Source organism: Anas acuta, chromosome 4 (genome assembly GCF_963932015.1).
Source record: "Anas acuta chromosome 4, bAnaAcu1.1, whole genome shotgun sequence".
NCBI lineage: Eukaryota > Metazoa > Chordata > Aves > Anseriformes > Anatidae > Anas > Anas acuta.
This window is the reverse complement of record NC_088982.1, coordinates 69,250,437-69,268,181: the sequence shown is the minus strand read 5'-3', so window position 1 is coordinate 69,268,181 and position 17,745 is coordinate 69,250,437. Positions and strand designations below refer to the sequence as shown.

Sequence of the window (17,745 nt, the reverse complement as noted above, 5' to 3'; positions counted from 1 at the left end):
ATGATCCTGAGGTCTCTTCCAACCTAGAAATTCTGTGTGATTCTGTGATTCTGTTATTTTCAAGGGCAAATCCTGGAAAATGAGGGTTGGTTATTTACGGAAGAAACAGCCAAAGGAGAAGATCAGAAGGATCTGAGTAGGAAGCGCACAATGATTTGCAATAATCATAATCTTCAGAGGGAACTGAATTGCACTATTTGCCCATAAAAGTGCAAGAGACACCTGCAGATGTTCAACACCATGAGGTGATCAGCTCCCAGCTCTCCATGACTTCCCAGTGCATTGACTGGGACCCAGAGTTTGGACAAGCCTGAGCACCCCAAATAAGCTGTACCAGGAAGCTGGTTGTAGGTGTGGGTGCTGGTGGGGCTGCCGCTGCAGTTCCTGATGCTCTTTGATAGCGTAAGTCCTTGGTGTTGAGCCCTGCCTCTGGTGTTCTCCTACTAACAACTTAATTTCTGAGTTCCTGCTTTGGAAGCTAAAGCTTGTAAAGAAAAACAACTGTGTTTCGTGTCCGGATTGTATCAGATTGAATGCCCGTGTTATTTTGGATTTCTATCAGTCAGCTTTGTGAGATGCTTGCAGATGAAGGGCTCTTCCTCATCTGTGTGTGCACCACTGACAGAAACCAGATCTTTCCGAAGCACATCTTTCATCCTTGCCTGTGATGTGACTCCTGTGAGACCGTACTCCCATCCCCATTTTGGGCTTTCCTTTTGGGGTATTTCATACATCTGGTACCATCCAGCCTGCCTGCTGGGTGTTGTGGTAAAGGTGAGGGAGGGCTCAGCTGAGCATGGAGTTACATCAGTGACTGAAGCAACTCACCACGTTTCCACAGGGGCTTTCTGACAGGAACGGGTTTTTGATGCTCCGGATGTTTTTGGACCTTTGTCAGGACCGGGTGCGGCTGGAGTGAGTGCATGGGCTGGGCCCGGATGTGCTAAAAATGAGTCCATGGCAGCAGAGGCATTTTCAGTTCCTGAATTACACCATTAGTCACGCTGCTGGGGATGAGCTGGGATCTTAGCACAGGGCTAAGAAACCACAGAGCCATGGCTTTACTGATGGCCGCACCGCCGGCACATCACAAAGGAGAGCTGCCCGTTGACCTGGGCTCAGCTTCCCCTCGTGCTCTTTGACGTCTGCTCTGCCCAAGCACGCTCTTGTTTGGAAAACAAAAATAGGTTTGCAGATGGCATGGTAAGGAAAAAGCACCGTGAGCATTACCCAGAGGACAACATCACTTGCTCTCTGCTCTCTGGGTAGGGGTGGCTCGCACTGATGCTCCTGCTCTCTCCTTTTATCCCTTTTCCTTCTCTACTCAGCAATGCACAACATGCAAAAAGCTCTTTCTTGTATAAAACTGCGCCCATTAAAGATGTTTTAAGATTGATTTGGCATGACTAACGCAAGGGGGGTGGCAGCTGGGTTTTCATCCTGTAACACAACCCCTAGGAACTCCTACCTTTTATCTCGCACACGGACAGGCAAGCATATCACCATCAAAGGGTGACAATCTGGTGGTTTAAATAGCTTTAAAGAGTTTAATTAAAACCTACTAAATAGGTTTAACAGGTTTAAATAAAGAGAAGCGTGGAGCTCGGAGCCTTTGTCCAAGGCGGGCTGGGGTGCGGACGATCATGCTGAGCACAGTTATTACTTTATGGAGTGCAAACAACGTGCTCATCCCTCGTTAGCACACAATAATGAAGACATCCACCAGGTTTCTTTGCAGGAGCAGAAAGCGCCCTGAGGAAAATCGCAGTTAGGTGCGCTTGGCTGGGAGCCTGCAGTTCTTCTGAGCTTATAGAAGAAGCGATGAGATGAAACTGGAGCGGAGTTTGGTGGCCACGTGTTTGGGGAGGTAAAGCTCGGTGTGTTTGGATTACAGGTGCTAGGTGAAACACGGGGGCACTCAGTGAGATCCCTGCCACCACGGCGTAGCCATAGCTTGGTGCTGGGTCATGCTTGGTGCCGCATTCGGGGGAGTGGAGGAGCACCGGGGCAGTGCCGGCAGCAAAGTTTCGTTTCCTGCCTTCGTCCTGTTCCCGGTGGGAGAAATTGTGGCGGCTCCCTCCCTTTCCTTCCTCTCCTGTGGTCTTGCTGCCAGCCGGCGATACCAGCCTGCAGCCCAGGGGTCAGCAGCAAGCCCGACTTAGGGCAGCGTTGTGCTTTTGGTGATCCAGCATGGGGCTGTCATCAGGGACACGGCTTTTCCTTCACCAGGCGTTGTTGTGGTGGGGATGGTTGTGTGCAGGTACCTTTACAAACCACGTCCTGTGTCGTGTATTGCTTTAACACACCGAGGAAATAAAAAGCCGTGAAGGTTGTGCTTTTTTCTCAGGGCTTACTTCAATTTCACAAAATTTGCAAATGGTTTTGTTAAATTGAACACCACCTTCGTCGTACGCTGTTACCGGCTCTGGCCATCCCCTGGATTGCATCAGAACCGGAATTCCTACAAAAAATAGCTGACATGGTCATAGGGGAAAGATGTAAGGTATGAGTCATGAAGAGCTGTGTATATGAAAAGGGAATTAGCTATACCAAATGAATTACTTTTAAAAAACAGGTTTGCATTTTCTGTGTCTTTAATATTTGTTTTTAATTCTTGAAAGTTTAAGTTATAGATTTTCTTAATCTTGGTCTTAGTGGTACTGAATAGGAATGATTGAATTGATGTCTTCAAACCATACTGTTAAAATCGCCCCTAAATCTCTTCCAAGGGAAGGTTTTGTGTTTTGGAAGCACCTATGTTTCTGCTAAAATCTCTGCTTGCTCTTTTCTTTTAGTTAACATAGTATGGCCTAGCCATTTATAGACAACCCACAACTAACCCATGGCCACAATTCAGCGCTGTTGTTTGATTTGGGGGAAGTTCTGTGTCCTAATTTCAATCTTAACAAAATACTTCTGATAAATTTGGAAGTACTGCAGGGAGGACTCTTCGTAGGATTTATCCAAACAGAGCAGGTAAAATTCTCTGTTTGCAAAACCGTGCCTGACCTGAACCTGCAATTTTCCTGGCAATGCGTTTCTCTTGGTACTGGGTAGCTCGTATTTGTGCCATTTGAGTGGGGGTTGGACTGCATCTAGTGGAGTTAAAATAATTTCCAGAAACGCTGAGGGAGGACTGAAATAACAGCAGTTACTAGAAATGAATCCCTTTCCTTGCACTGTCCTCGGTTACAGCTTTCTGCAGTGTTTTTGGAGGCTTCACTCTGCACTGAATGCGTGCTCCAAACAAAGCCAAATACTGAGGAAGCTGTAAATGCAAACCTTGAGGCTTGTACCCATGTTCTGGCTGTCTGTTCAGGAAGATCCACAGATGCAGCTGAAATCTTGAAGTGCAGATCTCCCTGTTTCTTGCAGAACTCCTTTAGCACGTGGTGCCACTGTGTGATGCAGCTTGTAGGGCTCTAGGAAAGAATTGATTGGAAAATGGGGACACTTTTGATGTATCTTGGCAGAACACTACCCTGAAGTGTGCAGGAAGATGTGCCCAGGATTCCTAAAAAAACATTTACAGTACTCAGTCTGAACCCTGGGACATTCCTGAGGAGGAAAGCCCCAAACCGTGTAGCTGCTGAACCAGATAGAAGGCCCGTGTTGAAGGCCTGGTGGTAAACCAAGAGTTAAAGCCTAAGTTTGACCCCAAAATTAATACATGTAGGTGCACTTGAGTCTGTTTGGAGGGGTTGAGCAGTACCCAAAACTTGTTTTGGCTGTGACGTTTGTGCAATGGATGGTTGGCAGAAGATGAGCTACTCGTTTGGGCAAAGCACTTTTTTTATTTGGAGGATGACACAAAAAAAATTCATTACAAAAGAAGAAAGAAATTTATCTCAAGATTTAGGGTAGAAGGCAGCAAAGGAGAAAAGAGAAAATGGGTAGGAGTGGAAAGAGAAACAAGAAGTGCGAGAACCACGCCAGGCCCGGGGAAATACCAGGTGAAAGAATGAAGAGATGAGGATTATTGTTTGCTTTCTGGAAAAGTATTTTTTTATTATTATTTTTTTTTTATTTCTAGCCTCCTGATGACTTTTGTGGTCCTCTGTAACACCCCCACCTCCAGGCATTCATGCTCTTCTCAGCATGCTCCCCGAGGTGCACCGAGTGCTTCAGCCGTGGCCTCGCCAGGGCTCATCTGCATGGAGGGGGTTCAATAGCAACATAGCCTCCTGCCTGCCTACTGCAAGGTCAAGCTAAAAAATGTTTAAAAGTTTAAAGTCAAGTTAAAGAGGGGCCATTTCACCGTTTCTGTGCTTATAGATTCTTTTCCAGTAAAAATCATTTATTTTCAAAATCAGATACTGATGCCGAAGTGGCCAGCATTCATTAATTCCTATAATAAATAAAATCAAGATGTATTTTGAACAATCCATCTATCTCTAAAGATGTTCACACTTTACTTTTTTTTTTGGCATTCACTTCTGTATTAGCTGCTGTATGTGGTGTTTTAAACTCAGTCAGTGCTCTGTGCTAGTCCGTAACACAAACAGAGCTGCTGGTGTAGTATCATGCAGTCCTTTCTGCCTTTTTTTTTTTTCCTGTCTTGATTGCAGCAGTAGCAGGCACCTAATTAACACAAGGTCGAAACCCTCTTATCTCAGTCTTCCCAGTGTAAAGTTTAAAATAATGAGATAGAGGGAAGGAAGAGATGGTGAGAGCTCCGGGCTCAGACCTTGGAGATTGAAGCCTACATCAAAAACTTGCAGTTTTAGGATGACTGTGGCTGTCGGTCAGTTCTGGCTGAACTCAGGGATTCCAGTGGAATTTTTAAAGAAAGAAACTTCGTGTAGTGTTTTAGTTGGATGGTTCTTAAATCATGCCTGAAGATCAGATACAATTGAATTTACTATTGTTTTAATTTTAGTACAAATGAACCATTTAAATCCAAGCCAGGGAAGACAATAAAGGCACATCCTGTGAACCTGAAAGGAAGAGAAAAAATAATTTAGTTTCTCTTTTCTCATTTTGGCCTCATGGCCAGGGGTCAAATGCTTATCTGCTCTTCTTCATTCATTCGTATCTTCCCCTGCTCCCCTTATTGTCTCCCTGTCTCTGGGCCTTCCTGCCCAGACCTCTCATCTTCTTCCCATCCTGTTATCTTTCTTGCCCTTCTGACTTCTCACTCTATCTACTTTTAGACATGTTTTTCCTTTTCTTTGCGGATCTCCCACCTGGCAGCACCACCAGCACCCTCCTTCATTCAGCCCAGTGTCATGCCTTAGCACCTCCTGGCTCCAGGCGTGTTCTCCAGGCACAGGGATGCTGCACCCCAGGTCATCCACGCTATTTTGGCCGAAAAATAGGTTTGTGTGAAGGAACCATTGCCAAAGAGATCTTGTGTACTCCCACGGCGGAGTGGCTCTCTCATATCAGAGGAATCACTGCATTTAAATTTGCCCAAAATAGTGCAGTTGTAGCTTTGGTTGGTTGTCCTTCATCTTACACAGCAGTCAATCTGACACGAACAGAAAAACAAATCTTTTTCTCTCTCTTTTTTCATCAGCCTATTGTAGGTCAGAGTTTTGCTCTCAATCTCTTTTCATCTCCTTCTTCTGTGCCCCCCCATCCCTCTTTAGTCACAACTTAACATTGCAAATAAGAGCATAATAAACCACCAGCTGTATCGCTGCTTTTAATCAACCAATTCTCCCAAAATCTTGGCTAGTTTTAAGCATTTTTGCATGCTGCTTTCAACTTGTTTTTAAAGTGTACTTAATTATCCATCATTTTAAGGCAACAATTAATTCATAAAACTCCACTTTATTCTACTCTGCTAATCCAATTTATCTTACTTTATCTCTAGATAAAATCAGCAACTCATGATTCATAACAAAACCGCGACTTAATTTCTCACTTTTATTTTTTATTTTTTTTTAGTTTTGAGGAAATCCCAGCCCATCAACATGGTTATTAACTGGAACGTCTTTAAAGGATGAATAATGAATGTATTACAATGGGCTTTCTGCAAAGTTTTCCTGACTTAGGGCACGAGCTAATTGGGCAACCGGTGCGTTTAGCTGGTGTTAGACATCGTGGTTGCTGGGAGATGTTACAACAAACCATATGAAATGTAGGCACTGTGGAAAAAACATTCTGTTTTCGTGCTGTGGCCTTGTGGCACGGGGAATTACACGAGCTGAGCTTTGTCACCGGATCTTATGAGAAAGGAAAAATGTTCGATGTTTAGGGAGGCTCCCCAAGCAAGGCTGCTTGGGGAAGCCCATGAAGGGACAAAGATGTGCCCTGGCCAAACTGGGCCAGCGCATGGTGGGATGTGACATCGTGAAGGCAGCAGCATGCCTGGAAGAGACCTCCACGAGAGGAGGCTCACTGGGAAGAGACAACATCCCAGCTGAGACCCACCAGAAGCACGTAGGTGCCGAAATAGCTGATGGCACCATGTGCTGCTTGAAGACATAGGGGCTCATCTGCCTCAACCTTAAAATGTGCCTGCAGAGGTTGATTTGATCTGTCCTATAGCACTTGATGCTGTTTTATTTATTTATTTATTATTATTATTATTTTTCTGCACAGCCAGGAGGTCTAGAAATTGTTTTGCTTTTGTTATGATGATTTTTTTTGTCTGTTTTGTAATACTGGAGATTTTCATCTGTTAACTTGACCTAGGATTTTTCAAACTGCCATCATTTATTGCAATAAAATCCCTGGAGCTGGAGCACTGCCCAGAGGGTAACGTAGAAAATCAATCATTGCTTAACCTGGTGCTTCCTGAACCACGTTCTGTGAATTCTCCTCTTACCCTCACATACAGGGATTGCTTTGATGCTGAAGACCCCTCCTGGAGTGTTGTCATTAGTCAGGGAACTACTAATGACATTTAATTGCTTACAGCAGCAATTCTCCTGCTCTAGGACAAGAGACTGGGTGCTCACGCCTGCAACTAGTTATTCTTGTTAACCCTCCACCCTGAAGGCTCAGAGCAACTGTGGTGGTACTCAAGGAGAAGAGGAGATCAAAACCCTTCAATTGCTCCAGTACTCTCCACATCAGTCTTAAGAGATGCTAACACTTGTTAAAAAAGCAACCTGTGGCCCAAGGAGGGAGGCCGTAGTAGATGCTTCATATTGGAGCAGCGAGGGCAAAGCCAAGAGGCTGAGGATACAGCTTGTAGAGGTTGCAAGCAGAGTTGTATGACTGGGTTGTTTCTGCTACCAAGCTTCTGGACTTGATTTCCAATGAGGTCCCATGCTGCTCTCTGCCTTGTACGCCTGTGTCATGCTAAATAGATCCAGATGATGACTAAGCTAATGTTTCTCTTTTTTTGTGTGTGTGTTTGTTTCAGAAACTGAAATTCCACAGAGTAACGCCGATGACAGTACTCCTGTATCAACGTTAACCTCTGGTAAGAGTCCGAATTCTCTGTTATCTGGTGTTCTGAAGGTCCCATTGCCTCTCTAGCTTTCATCTTTTCCAGCTGCTGGGACAAATCAGGCAGGTTATTTCCTCTGCGGTGATTGCAGAGCAGTGTATTTCCGTGGGGCTCTTACATAAGCCTGTTGAGAAGAAAAAAGGATTGAGGAATCTTAGCAAGGAGGTGGTTAACTGGGGCAGGTTGTATTTCTTTTTTTTTTTCTCAGATAAAAAGGCTTTAATTCTGTGAGTCTGTATGCTTAGGGAGTGGTTAAAACATGATCAGACGTTAGCAAATGAGCTAAATATTCATAGTTCAGAAAGTCGTCAGAACAATTTGGGAAATAGCATCAGTTTGGGATATGGTACCGGGGAGTATTCAGTTTGATGGGTGTAGGCTGAAGAGAACATGGACTTTAAGAGTAAAGAACTAGACAGTCTGTGTCTGTGTTGGGCCTCGGTTAAAAGATAATATATGTGCATAAAGCTGTCACTTACAGAAAAAGTTATCGGTAACTTCTTGAAACTATTAATGTCAAGGTTGATGTTTTGGGGTGAGGCAGTGGAACCAGTGCCCTCAGTTTCAAAAGACTGACTCTCTTGTGATTTTTTTTTAACTAGATCAACCATAAAGTCCTAAAGCTATGAATTAACAGAGAAAAAACTGGTTCAGAAGGTGAAGCCTGGCTTAACATCTTCAACTACCACATTAAATTCTCTTTACTCTGTAGTTATGAAAGTTAACTGCTGACTATGTTGCATTCATGTGGGCCAAATACCAACTCTTTCATAAGTTCAACTGTCAAAGATTGCTGTGTTGAAAGTGATGCACATGAGGAAGAAAAGTTGGAAATGGGACTACGTTTCTTGCTAACTAAACATGCAAAATAATCTGTTTTGGAGCTGAGAGTACTGCTATAATCAAGATGAATATACTCAAAGTGCTAGTAATGGAAGTGAGTAAGGTGCAGCCAGAGGAATTGTGAATGTTATGTTCATTACACGAATTAGTCCTGCTCAAATTGTGCTGTAGTTCTTTCATGTTTCTAAAACCCTGATGTTTGTGCCTGTTCTAAAAACATTTAATAAACGCCCAACACCTCTCGGTGAATGAGCTCTTCAAACATTTCACTGAAATTTCTCCTACAGCTTTTTGCCACAGAGGAGAAAGCAGTAATGCTATTTATGCCTACGGGAAAAGCATCAGAAGCCCACTGTGAGGGCACCTCTGTGTCCCTCCCACAGGGGTTGGCTGGTGGGCACCACTGCTGATTGTGTGGGCACGGGCCAAACCCTCCCTCTGACCCAAACCAAGCGTGCTCTGAGCCCTCCTGAAACACTCAGGGGCGAGAAAGGTCTCTGAGGGTCAGACCCCAAAGATAAATTGACTGCCTTTGTGAGAGTCGGCAGCTAGAGGTATGCGATGCTTATTTAAATGTGATAAATCAATAAAAATGCTTCTCTTGCAGTGCTGAAAACTGTGTCCACGTCCTCTTCACAAGTGACATCACTGCAATCGTCAGTGCCAACAGCAAACACTGCAGCCAAAGCTATGACCTCGTCTGTCATAACTGGTGAGTGACAATTGCTTTGTGCTAATTGCTGAGGCTGTTCCAGAGGTCAATCAAGGGACTGAGCAGCAGTGCCTCATGGCCTGGGGACTTATTTACACATAGTCACTTCTTTGGCGAAGCCTTGAGAACCATCAGGCTCCAGGAAGCTCCAAGCCTTGTCTCGTAATTGCGTTATCGCAGATTTATGTTCAGGGGGGTTTTCCCTTAGAGGGAAGGGAGCCCTGTCCCCATTGATCTTCAATTTAAATTCAGTATTTAAAGCTAGACTGCAGGCAAGGCAGGATGTGTGTTTTGTGTGTTTGTGCATGTGTGTGTATTAAAAAAAAAAAAAAAAGCAACAAACAAACAAAAAACTGAGGAACTATTTTGAATGTCCTTCCTTTCGTAGGCTCCATGCCTTCTTCAACTACAGCTAAACAAGGAACAACAAAAGGTACAACAGTGACAATAGTGCAGCAGACTATAGCACCAACCCTTGCAGCAAGAAATGAAGTTGACAACACAACAAGCAGTAAGTGATGGTTTCACAGAGCCATTTCTGATTCGTCATACGCTACGTTTCTGTAAAAGTGTGGGGTGATAAAAAAAAAAAAAAAAAAAGAGAGATCACAAACAAGTAACTTGTGTAATGGGTTTAGATCTTTGGAGAGGTAGAGCTCTTCATCCTGCCCACGGATTGCATATCCTAATGAATCTTTCCCCAGAATCTTACACCTTTAATTTGTGGTGGAGATGATCTGAAACTATTACACAAGATTTAAATCTCCCTGTACTTGGGAGAGATGTGCTTGGAATGGTTTGCAGTTTTATTTATTTATTTTTTATTTTTTTAAAATAAGTTATTTCATCAAAAGTAAACGATTTGATGTGATTGGTAGTGTCAGAACAGCCCCTCAGTTTTTTATTTTATATATGTGTATTCAGCGTTACAAATAAGTCTGCTCTGTATTATTATGAGTCATCATACTGAAGGCAGCGAGGTGTTACTAATTACCCTGCATCAATCTTCCCCATAAATCTTTAGAATAACGTGTGTGTTGAGCCAGTACATCACGTAGGGTTCTAGGGAAGGGGGAAAAAAAAAAAAGAAAGAAAGAAATCCTCTGCATCCAGCGAGTAGCTGGAATAATTTAAGCAAATATAGTAACATGCAAAAGGAGCTCAGTAAAAAATAAACTGAAATTGAATCTCCCTTTTTTGTCTGTGAACTACACTGTTAATGTTTGCTCAAGCCTTTTGCTGAACCAGAGCTTTGAAATACTCCATTTTTTGTATTTAATTGAATCAAGCTAAATTTAAAAATAATTACAGAAAGTATTTAACTCAGCAGTCAGTGATACGGTGATGTTCTCCTAGCTGATGTTTAGAGCAGAGTGAAGCCTGTGACAACTGTTTAAACCTTTGCTTCTCTTCCTGGGGTTGCCTCCTGGTGCCACTCTGGCCCAGACACTGCTCTGAACCCCCCAAAAAATCCCAAAGCAGGCCATATTGCAACCCTCCCCTGAATAGTGTAAGAAAGAAAAGGTTTTCCTGTGGGTGGAATAGGCCACCATGAAAATACACGGGTGTCTGGAGCACCAACACTTCTTCTCTGTTCCTCTCCTCTTCTCTTTCCAGCAGCTAGCCTTCAGTCTCCAGCGTCTTGGATTGAATTGTTTTGAAAACTCCCCATGTAACCAAAATAATAATTAAAACAAAACAACAAAAAAAAAAACAAACCTTGAAGCTTGCAACAAAAATAGTTAATGGACCTAAAAGCAAGGCCTACTTGATTCTAACTCCCCTTAAGTAAACAGGAAAATTAAAGACACTGATTAAAACACCTCCTCACAGCAGGACTGGGGAGTTGCTCTCCCTGGAAAGAGCAAGATTTTGCTGTTAAAAATGGGTAGAATGTAAAATTTGGCTGCTATCTCCTTTTTTGTTGTTGTTGTTGTTATTGTGGTGTTTTTTTTTTTTTCATTGTGTTATTATTTAGCAGTCAGCTTTCCCCCCCTTTTTTATTGGCCTCAGAGAACTGAGGCAGGAATTGATGGTGCCTCTAAGAAATTTCAGATTTTCCTTTTGCTGCACCTGGTTGCTAATAAAAAACAAGCATCTCTGGTGTTCTGTAATGCAGGCCATCACTTTATCTACTTCAATCCTGGCTAAAAGCTTCAGCAAATGATTGCATCCTCACAGCAGGGGTTTGACAGGGCTTCCTGTTCCTGCTGCAATTTCTGTGGCTGTCACCTTCCATTGCAGGTTTGGAGAAATTCCTCAGTGCTCCATAAACTGTGAAGTCATGCACAGGAGTTTGTCTTTTATTCTTTTGCTTAAGTCTTCAGTATTTTTTCCTCTGCAGGACATAAATACAATCTCCCCTCTTTCTTTCCATGCCCTCTTACCTTGTGTGTTATATCGGAAGCCAACAATTAGACTTGCCTCCTTAGTTTTCTAGTACGAGGGGTCAAATCCAACAGTTCACATTTAGTCAAAAGAGTGACCTCACTTGTTGTCGCGTTAAAGGGGTGTAGCTGATTAACCGTTACGGGCCCGGTTGGATTCAGAGTACTGAACCAGTCGGACATTCACCAAAACTGGGGGTCCGTTCGGACATTCACCAAAAACGCAATAACCACCTGGGGGTCCGCTCAGACATTCACCAACAATGCATTAACCGTCTGGGGGTCTGGTTAGATTCAGAACACTGAACTATCACGGATAACCACCCTCACCCTAGTTGCATTACTGAGAGCTATCACAATGCAATCAAGTATGGTTTATTACAGCAACAGATAATCAGGTTCTTTTGGATTGCTGGTGATAGTGACTATCTGCAAAAGCAAGCTAGTATGCATGAAATACACAGGTGTTACAGGTGTTCTAGGTGTGGGTTCTAGGTGTGGGTTCTAGGTGTGGGTTCTAGGTGTGGGTTCTAGGTGTGGGTTCTAGGTGTGGGTTCTAGGTGTGGGTTCTAGGTGTGGGTTCTACAGGTGTTTTGTAGGTGTTGTAGGTGTTGTAGGTGCGCAGCCTAGAAATAAACGCGTTAAAAGGATCAAAGACTCTATAGAGATTTATAAGCAAATATTCAGATCTCACCCAAAGGCGTCCCAATGGGGGGGGAAGAGAGGCTCAGCCCGTCGACTGATCCCAGGAGTCAGGAGGTCCTAAGGATGTTGTATGTCCTTGGGATGGTATCTCCCCTGACGATGGTATCTTCCCTAACATCCCCTCTCTCTTGGGCCAATTTATATTATTTTCTATCTTTTAGGTGGAGCTTGAGTGGCTCTAGTCAAGCATATCTTAGTTATGATTGGTGTAAAGTTTTCCCGTTTCCGTTTAAAGTAATAGGCTCCGAGAAATTCAGAGCGCATGCTCAGTGAGGGGTGGTCGCACCTTGGAGGCGGGTAGCTTTTGGGATGGAGGTGTGTTTTGGTATTATAATGATATTATAATGAGCAAAAAGTACACTAGGGTACAGCATTTGTCAAAACATGACAGGTCTTTGGCTTAGGGTGGCAAAAAGTGCAGCTTTGTGCACAAGAACAATCGAGGCCCCACCTGATTACAGAGCCTAGCCGTGGTGTCTCCACTCCACTCTCCGCTCCGTGGTGTTCCTTAGGGCTAGCACACCAAGTTTCCCCAGCGCGATAGCATCTAAGGTTGGGAGCCTAGGGAATGCTCAGATAATGCAGTTATGCCCTACCCTGAAAGCCTCTTCAATGCTGTACCTTTTCCTTAAAAGTGTGAATGTTAGTTTTATTTTCCTAGTTACTTCAGGCATTTACACCACACTTGTGCAGCCCAGGCTCAAACCAGGAATTTTAAGTGGTGTCACACTACATCAAGTCACACCTGCATGCAGGATTTCACGTCCTGGGACACTGGCTCTGTCGAAGAGAATATGAAATGAAAGGCAACACAGGATTGTGTTCTTCCTTCCCTGGCCGTGGAGCAAGTGCTGTGGGCAAGGGCAGCACTCAAGTTATTAAATTACGAAGTCAGAGTGGGTTTTTGGCTGTTGTGTTTCTGATTTATCTCGTGTCACTCTCCTGGAGGATGAAACATTAAAAAGAGAGAAAAGGAATGAATGGAAGGAAGACTCTCTCTCTTCGTCATATCAAACTGCTGGTAATTGAGAGGGAAGCTTTACGAGGAGGGATAAGCCAACAACATGTTGCTTGGCTGTCCTCAGGTCCCCACCGCGTGCTGCAGGTGCTCTCTGTATATCTAAGGCACGTGGTGTAGTTGGCTGCGGGGATGTGATCGTCAGAGGGGGGAAGGTTTCCTTTGGAATTCGTGCTCTGCAATTTCTCAACACTTCCATTAATGCAGTCACCAATGCAAGCAGTTTCTCAGGCTGCTGATTTCAGGCAGAGACTTGCATGTGAGTTTATTTTCAAGACGTGAGCTCTAGGGGAAGGTTCAGCCTTCCCACATTTAGCAACGTGGCTTGTAATCTGGTCAGTGTGCCCTGTAAAGGTGTATCCTGGGCTCACTGACTGGCTGAGTGGTGCTTGTACACACGTGCAGATGGCTGCACTCTCTGTGCTGCCCGTCTGCTGCTTGTTGGAAGCATCACATGATGCCAAAGCTTGTTAGGCAGCAGCCTGCTGCAAGGAGGATTTAGAGCACTGTTGGGAGATGCTGAAATGCTCGTGGATTATATGTAGGTTAAGCAGAAAATCCTGCTAAGATCAAGTGAGGATGCGCGTCAAATTTCAGTTGGTTAGAGAAAAGGAAGGGCTCTGGGAGGACAAAAGCAGGGCAGTAGCTGAGGCTCAGGCAGCAGCTCTGCAGAGCAGCTCCAACCTGTTTGGATAAGCCCTGGTGTTGCTCATCCCTTTGACCAGGGATGAGTCACGCTGCTGGACAGCCATGTTATGATCTTTACCCTTTTATTTTTACTTTACCCTTTTATCCATCAGCAGCTGATGGCAGCTACCAGGTGATGTGAGTGCTTTGCCTTGTGCCGAAGCACAATGGGGCGCTGCAGGGACCTGCCTGCCTCCCTCAGCTCTTCCTCATGCACGATGAGCTTTGCATGGCTGGCAGAGCGTGTTCGTGTACCCGCCTCCCTGCATGGGAAGGATCACTGATATTCTAGCTTGCTTCTCACCCTCCCCTGCAAGCTTTTACTGGCTTGCCCTTATGATAAGGGAGCCACAGGACAGTGGCTCTTAAAAGCCCATGTGTCAAAGAAAGAGGTAGGCTCTCACTCTTTGTGTTCTGGCTGTTATTTTTTGTTGCTGTTGTTGTTTTAAATTGGTTTCAGATTAAAACTCCGCATTTAAAACTGGAGTCTGCAGCCACCACAACAAGAACCAGAAGCGGATAAAGGTTGCTAGAGGTTCATTCATCACTTCTTCAATGAGAATGAGGAAACGATTCAGGCTGGTAGATCTTTCCTTTACACCGTGGTCAAAAATGGTGTACAAGTTGTGTTTTTCACTCATTTCTGCTGCTGATTAGACTTACATACTGAAGGTGCTCAGTGCTGAGGTTTCTGAAGGGAGCTGACAGAGGAAATTATGCCTCTCCTCACTAGAATGCCAGCAAAACTTTTAGATATTTAAGCTTGTTCTGCATGAAATTCATTAGTTTCCTTCCCTTCCCAATTCCCAAATTTGCACTGAACCCCCAGGCTCCTGTGGCTTCAGCACACTCTTCCTCAGCACGTTGATCTCTGAAGCCTGCCTCTCCAAGCTACTGCACTTGCTGAACAAGAGGGGAAGGGAAGGGGTGAGTTAAAGGCGTATGGTGCTAGGAAAGGGAGCTTTGGGTGTTGGTTTTATTTTCCCTGAGTAAAGGGCTCTCTGGGAATGCCTAGTTCTGGTCCTGTTGTGCGCCATCCAGGCTCACCCTGGACTCTGTGAGTCTCATGACGCGGATGGCCTCGATCCTCTGTTGACTCTGCGAGAGCAGCAATAAGGCTCTTCAATTTTTCATATGTTCATTCTCGTGGCGATGTTATTTCCCAGACCTTAACAGCACAGGATGAAGTAATTAACTCTGCACTTAATTGTAATACCTAAAACTTTCCCAAATATCCCATTATGTGACTGTTGCAGCTAAAGCTTTATTTATTTATTTTGTTGTTAACTATTTTTTTTTAAATGAAGGTAAGAGAGAGATGGCAGTAAGCCATCTTCTGCTCATGTTGCCATTGCCATGACTGCCCTGGGCTCCCTGGCCAGTGCTCTCAGCTGTCTTCTGGCACAGGCTGTGTTGGACGTGAAGGATGTGCTTTAAAGATGCCCCAGCTGTGCCAGGAGTAACAACCCCATAGGGATTGCTTGCTGTTTGAATGCATTGTGCTTTCTGACCTGAGATCTGTGATGGAGAGTGCATTTGTCTGCAGAATGGCCGGGGATCTAAGGCAGCACTTCTCCTGCTGTACCTTACCCAAATGTTTGTCTCGTTTCCAGCTGCTCAAGTGAATGCAACGCAACTTGCTCAAGTGAATGGAACGCAAGCGACACAAAATGAGAGTGTGGGTGCTCCATCTACTAAGAGATGGCCTTTGCCTCCAACAACCTCTCCACAAAAAAACACTTCTTCTGAAACCTCAAGTAAGTCTTGAAAATATACACTCCATTTTCCTATGCAACGTGTTCAAAAGATCTTGAATCTCTCCTTCATTTGTTGTTCGTTGTCCCAGAATGAGGGCCACCTCCTTATTCGTGCAGGGTACAAAGTGTTCGTGCCATCCAACGATGAAGTTCTGATAAGTGATGAGCGAACTTCAAAAGATTCGGTTAGAAAACTCAATGTCATTACAGGAGGATATAAATTAAGATAATAGAAATCTTTATATATGCTGTATGTGGTCATTGTGTAGCACTGACTGCCAGAGGAGGTCACCGAGATAAATTCTCTGGCTGCAAAGCAAAGGAGCAAACAGCTATAATTTTTACAATTGTTAATAAATCTAGAGGGCAAGCTAAGGCATACCACCAATTAAATGGCATTGTTCAAAGTACAACGTGGTCACACGCAAGGTCAAAAAGATATCAATCCTTCCCAATGCCTGGCTAGCTATAATGTTTTTCAGGGTGTGTTTTGGTGTATTTAACCACTAAGCAACTCTGTGGCGAACGTAGATGCTGGGTTGTGAGAGTGATCATTTATTATGTGTCCACCACACATAATAAATTTCCCAGATTTTGAAGAATCATATACTTAGGTTTTCTTAAAGTTCCCTGAGCTTTCACTCAATACTATGTAAGCCTAATAGGGACACTGACTTTGTTTGCATTTCCCTATTAATATTAATGTTTAACATTTCTAGAGGAATAAGACTCTTTACAGCACCCTGGATTATGTTTGTAGGAGATAACTGTGAGTGCTCAATAATGTTTTTTTTTGTGGTACAACAGCACAGTGAATGGGATTCTTCTTATGGAGGGTGGGACTGGATATCAAAGTGCAGTAATATCATATCCTCAGTACGTGCTGAAATGCTTAAAAGCATGCAGAAAGATATGATAATAAGCATTTTAGGGAAGTTGGGATTTTCTCATTTTTAAGTCATGGCCACTGATCTAGAGAGGAATCTCTCATTATTTTAATAAGCTTAAGCCCCATAATGCATACACTGTGAGCTGTGGTTATTTGACTGTCCTGTCACATTTTGTGTCTTTTAGCAGACACGTGTACAGTGAGGAAACCTTACCATTGGCACCCTGCAACAAACCAAGAAATTGCAATGCTTTTAGAGAAAGGTTCTCACAGGGAAATTCTCCAGGTTAAAATGAAATCATAATACATATACGGCCGTGGATCCTATGCATTGAATTACCCGTTACATTAGTTGTGCAATTACACTTGATGCTTAAACCTTGCCCTGAAAGGTTTACATTTTTCCTTGGGTCTGTTTGTGAAAGTCATCGTCTTACTCAGCTCACTCTGCTGGAAAGCCAATAAATCTTCTTTAGCTCAGGGACTACCCAAGGTGCCAGGGCTGTAATTGCCTGGCTGAGGAAGAAAGGGCCCATCTGTCCTGGGGGATTCAGCCTCGGTCCTTGGCATAGCTGCTGCTTCGAGTTCCCATAAAACTGCCCTGTCAAAATCATTTCCTCCCTCACCGGGGCTTCATCCTTGCACCTTCCCTGCCTCCTCGCAGGACCAGCTCCTTGCTGCTTTCTTCCAGCTTAAATACACAAAAAAATCCCATTACTCACCCTGCTGAGTTAGGTAGCTCATCCCTAATGGGTGCACCCTTACGACACCCTTACTCCCTGATCCACGTGCTCAGGGCTGAGGGAAGCCACAGGCTGCACCCTAGTTACTTTTAAGCCATCAAAAGCATTGGACTCCTTCTTTTCAACACTGAAATTTCATCTTCCATGGGGGCCTTCCATAGGGTCTGGATGCCTTTTGTTCGCCAGAGCAGAGGCTGGTTGGTACACGCGGTGTGGCTCATGCTGCAGCCCACAGGGGATCACAGAGCTAAAAAGCTGAAGGCACCCAAGCCACAGCTTCTGTGTGGGCAGACAAATTAATGTGAAATTCATCCAGAACAGAACGTTTCTGTTTGGTGTGCTAAACCAAAATAATTCAGATGGCTAATCTCAATCCAAAACAATATGCTTAGTTTTGAGACCATTTCCCATTTAAAAAAAAAAAAAGCCATTTTTTTTGTGAAAAACTCTTGCTGCAGGAAAAGAGGAAAAAAAAAAAAAGAAACATTTTGAAGAGAAATTTCCAATCAGCCATATCAAAAGATCAGGGTGTGGGAGGAGTGCCACAGAGAGCTGGAGAGCAACTGAAAGGAGTGTGGGGGGGAGCCTGGGAAGGAGCT

At 44.0% G+C, this 17,745-nt stretch overlaps 1 protein-coding gene across 17 annotated transcripts in view; it reads left to right on the top strand.

Annotated features, from left to right (window-relative positions):
• EMCN (endomucin) overlaps positions 1-17,745 on the top strand; it is a 77,634-nt gene that overhangs the window by 28,042 nt on the left and 31,847 nt on the right. For 16 of the 17 annotated variants that reach the window (XM_068681808.1, XM_068681809.1, XM_068681799.1 and 13 more), the window contains 4 exons: positions 7,319-7,378; positions 8,856-8,960; positions 9,349-9,471; positions 15,371-15,514. In XM_068681808.1, coding sequence (XP_068537909.1) covers positions 7,319-7,378; positions 8,856-8,960; positions 9,349-9,471; positions 15,371-15,514 — 432 coding nt within the window. Of the gene's footprint in view, positions 1-2,484; positions 2,504-7,318; positions 7,379-8,855; positions 8,961-9,348; positions 9,472-15,370; positions 15,515-17,745 lie in introns of those variants that run through there. The other variant, XM_068681816.1, reaches the window with a different exon arrangement.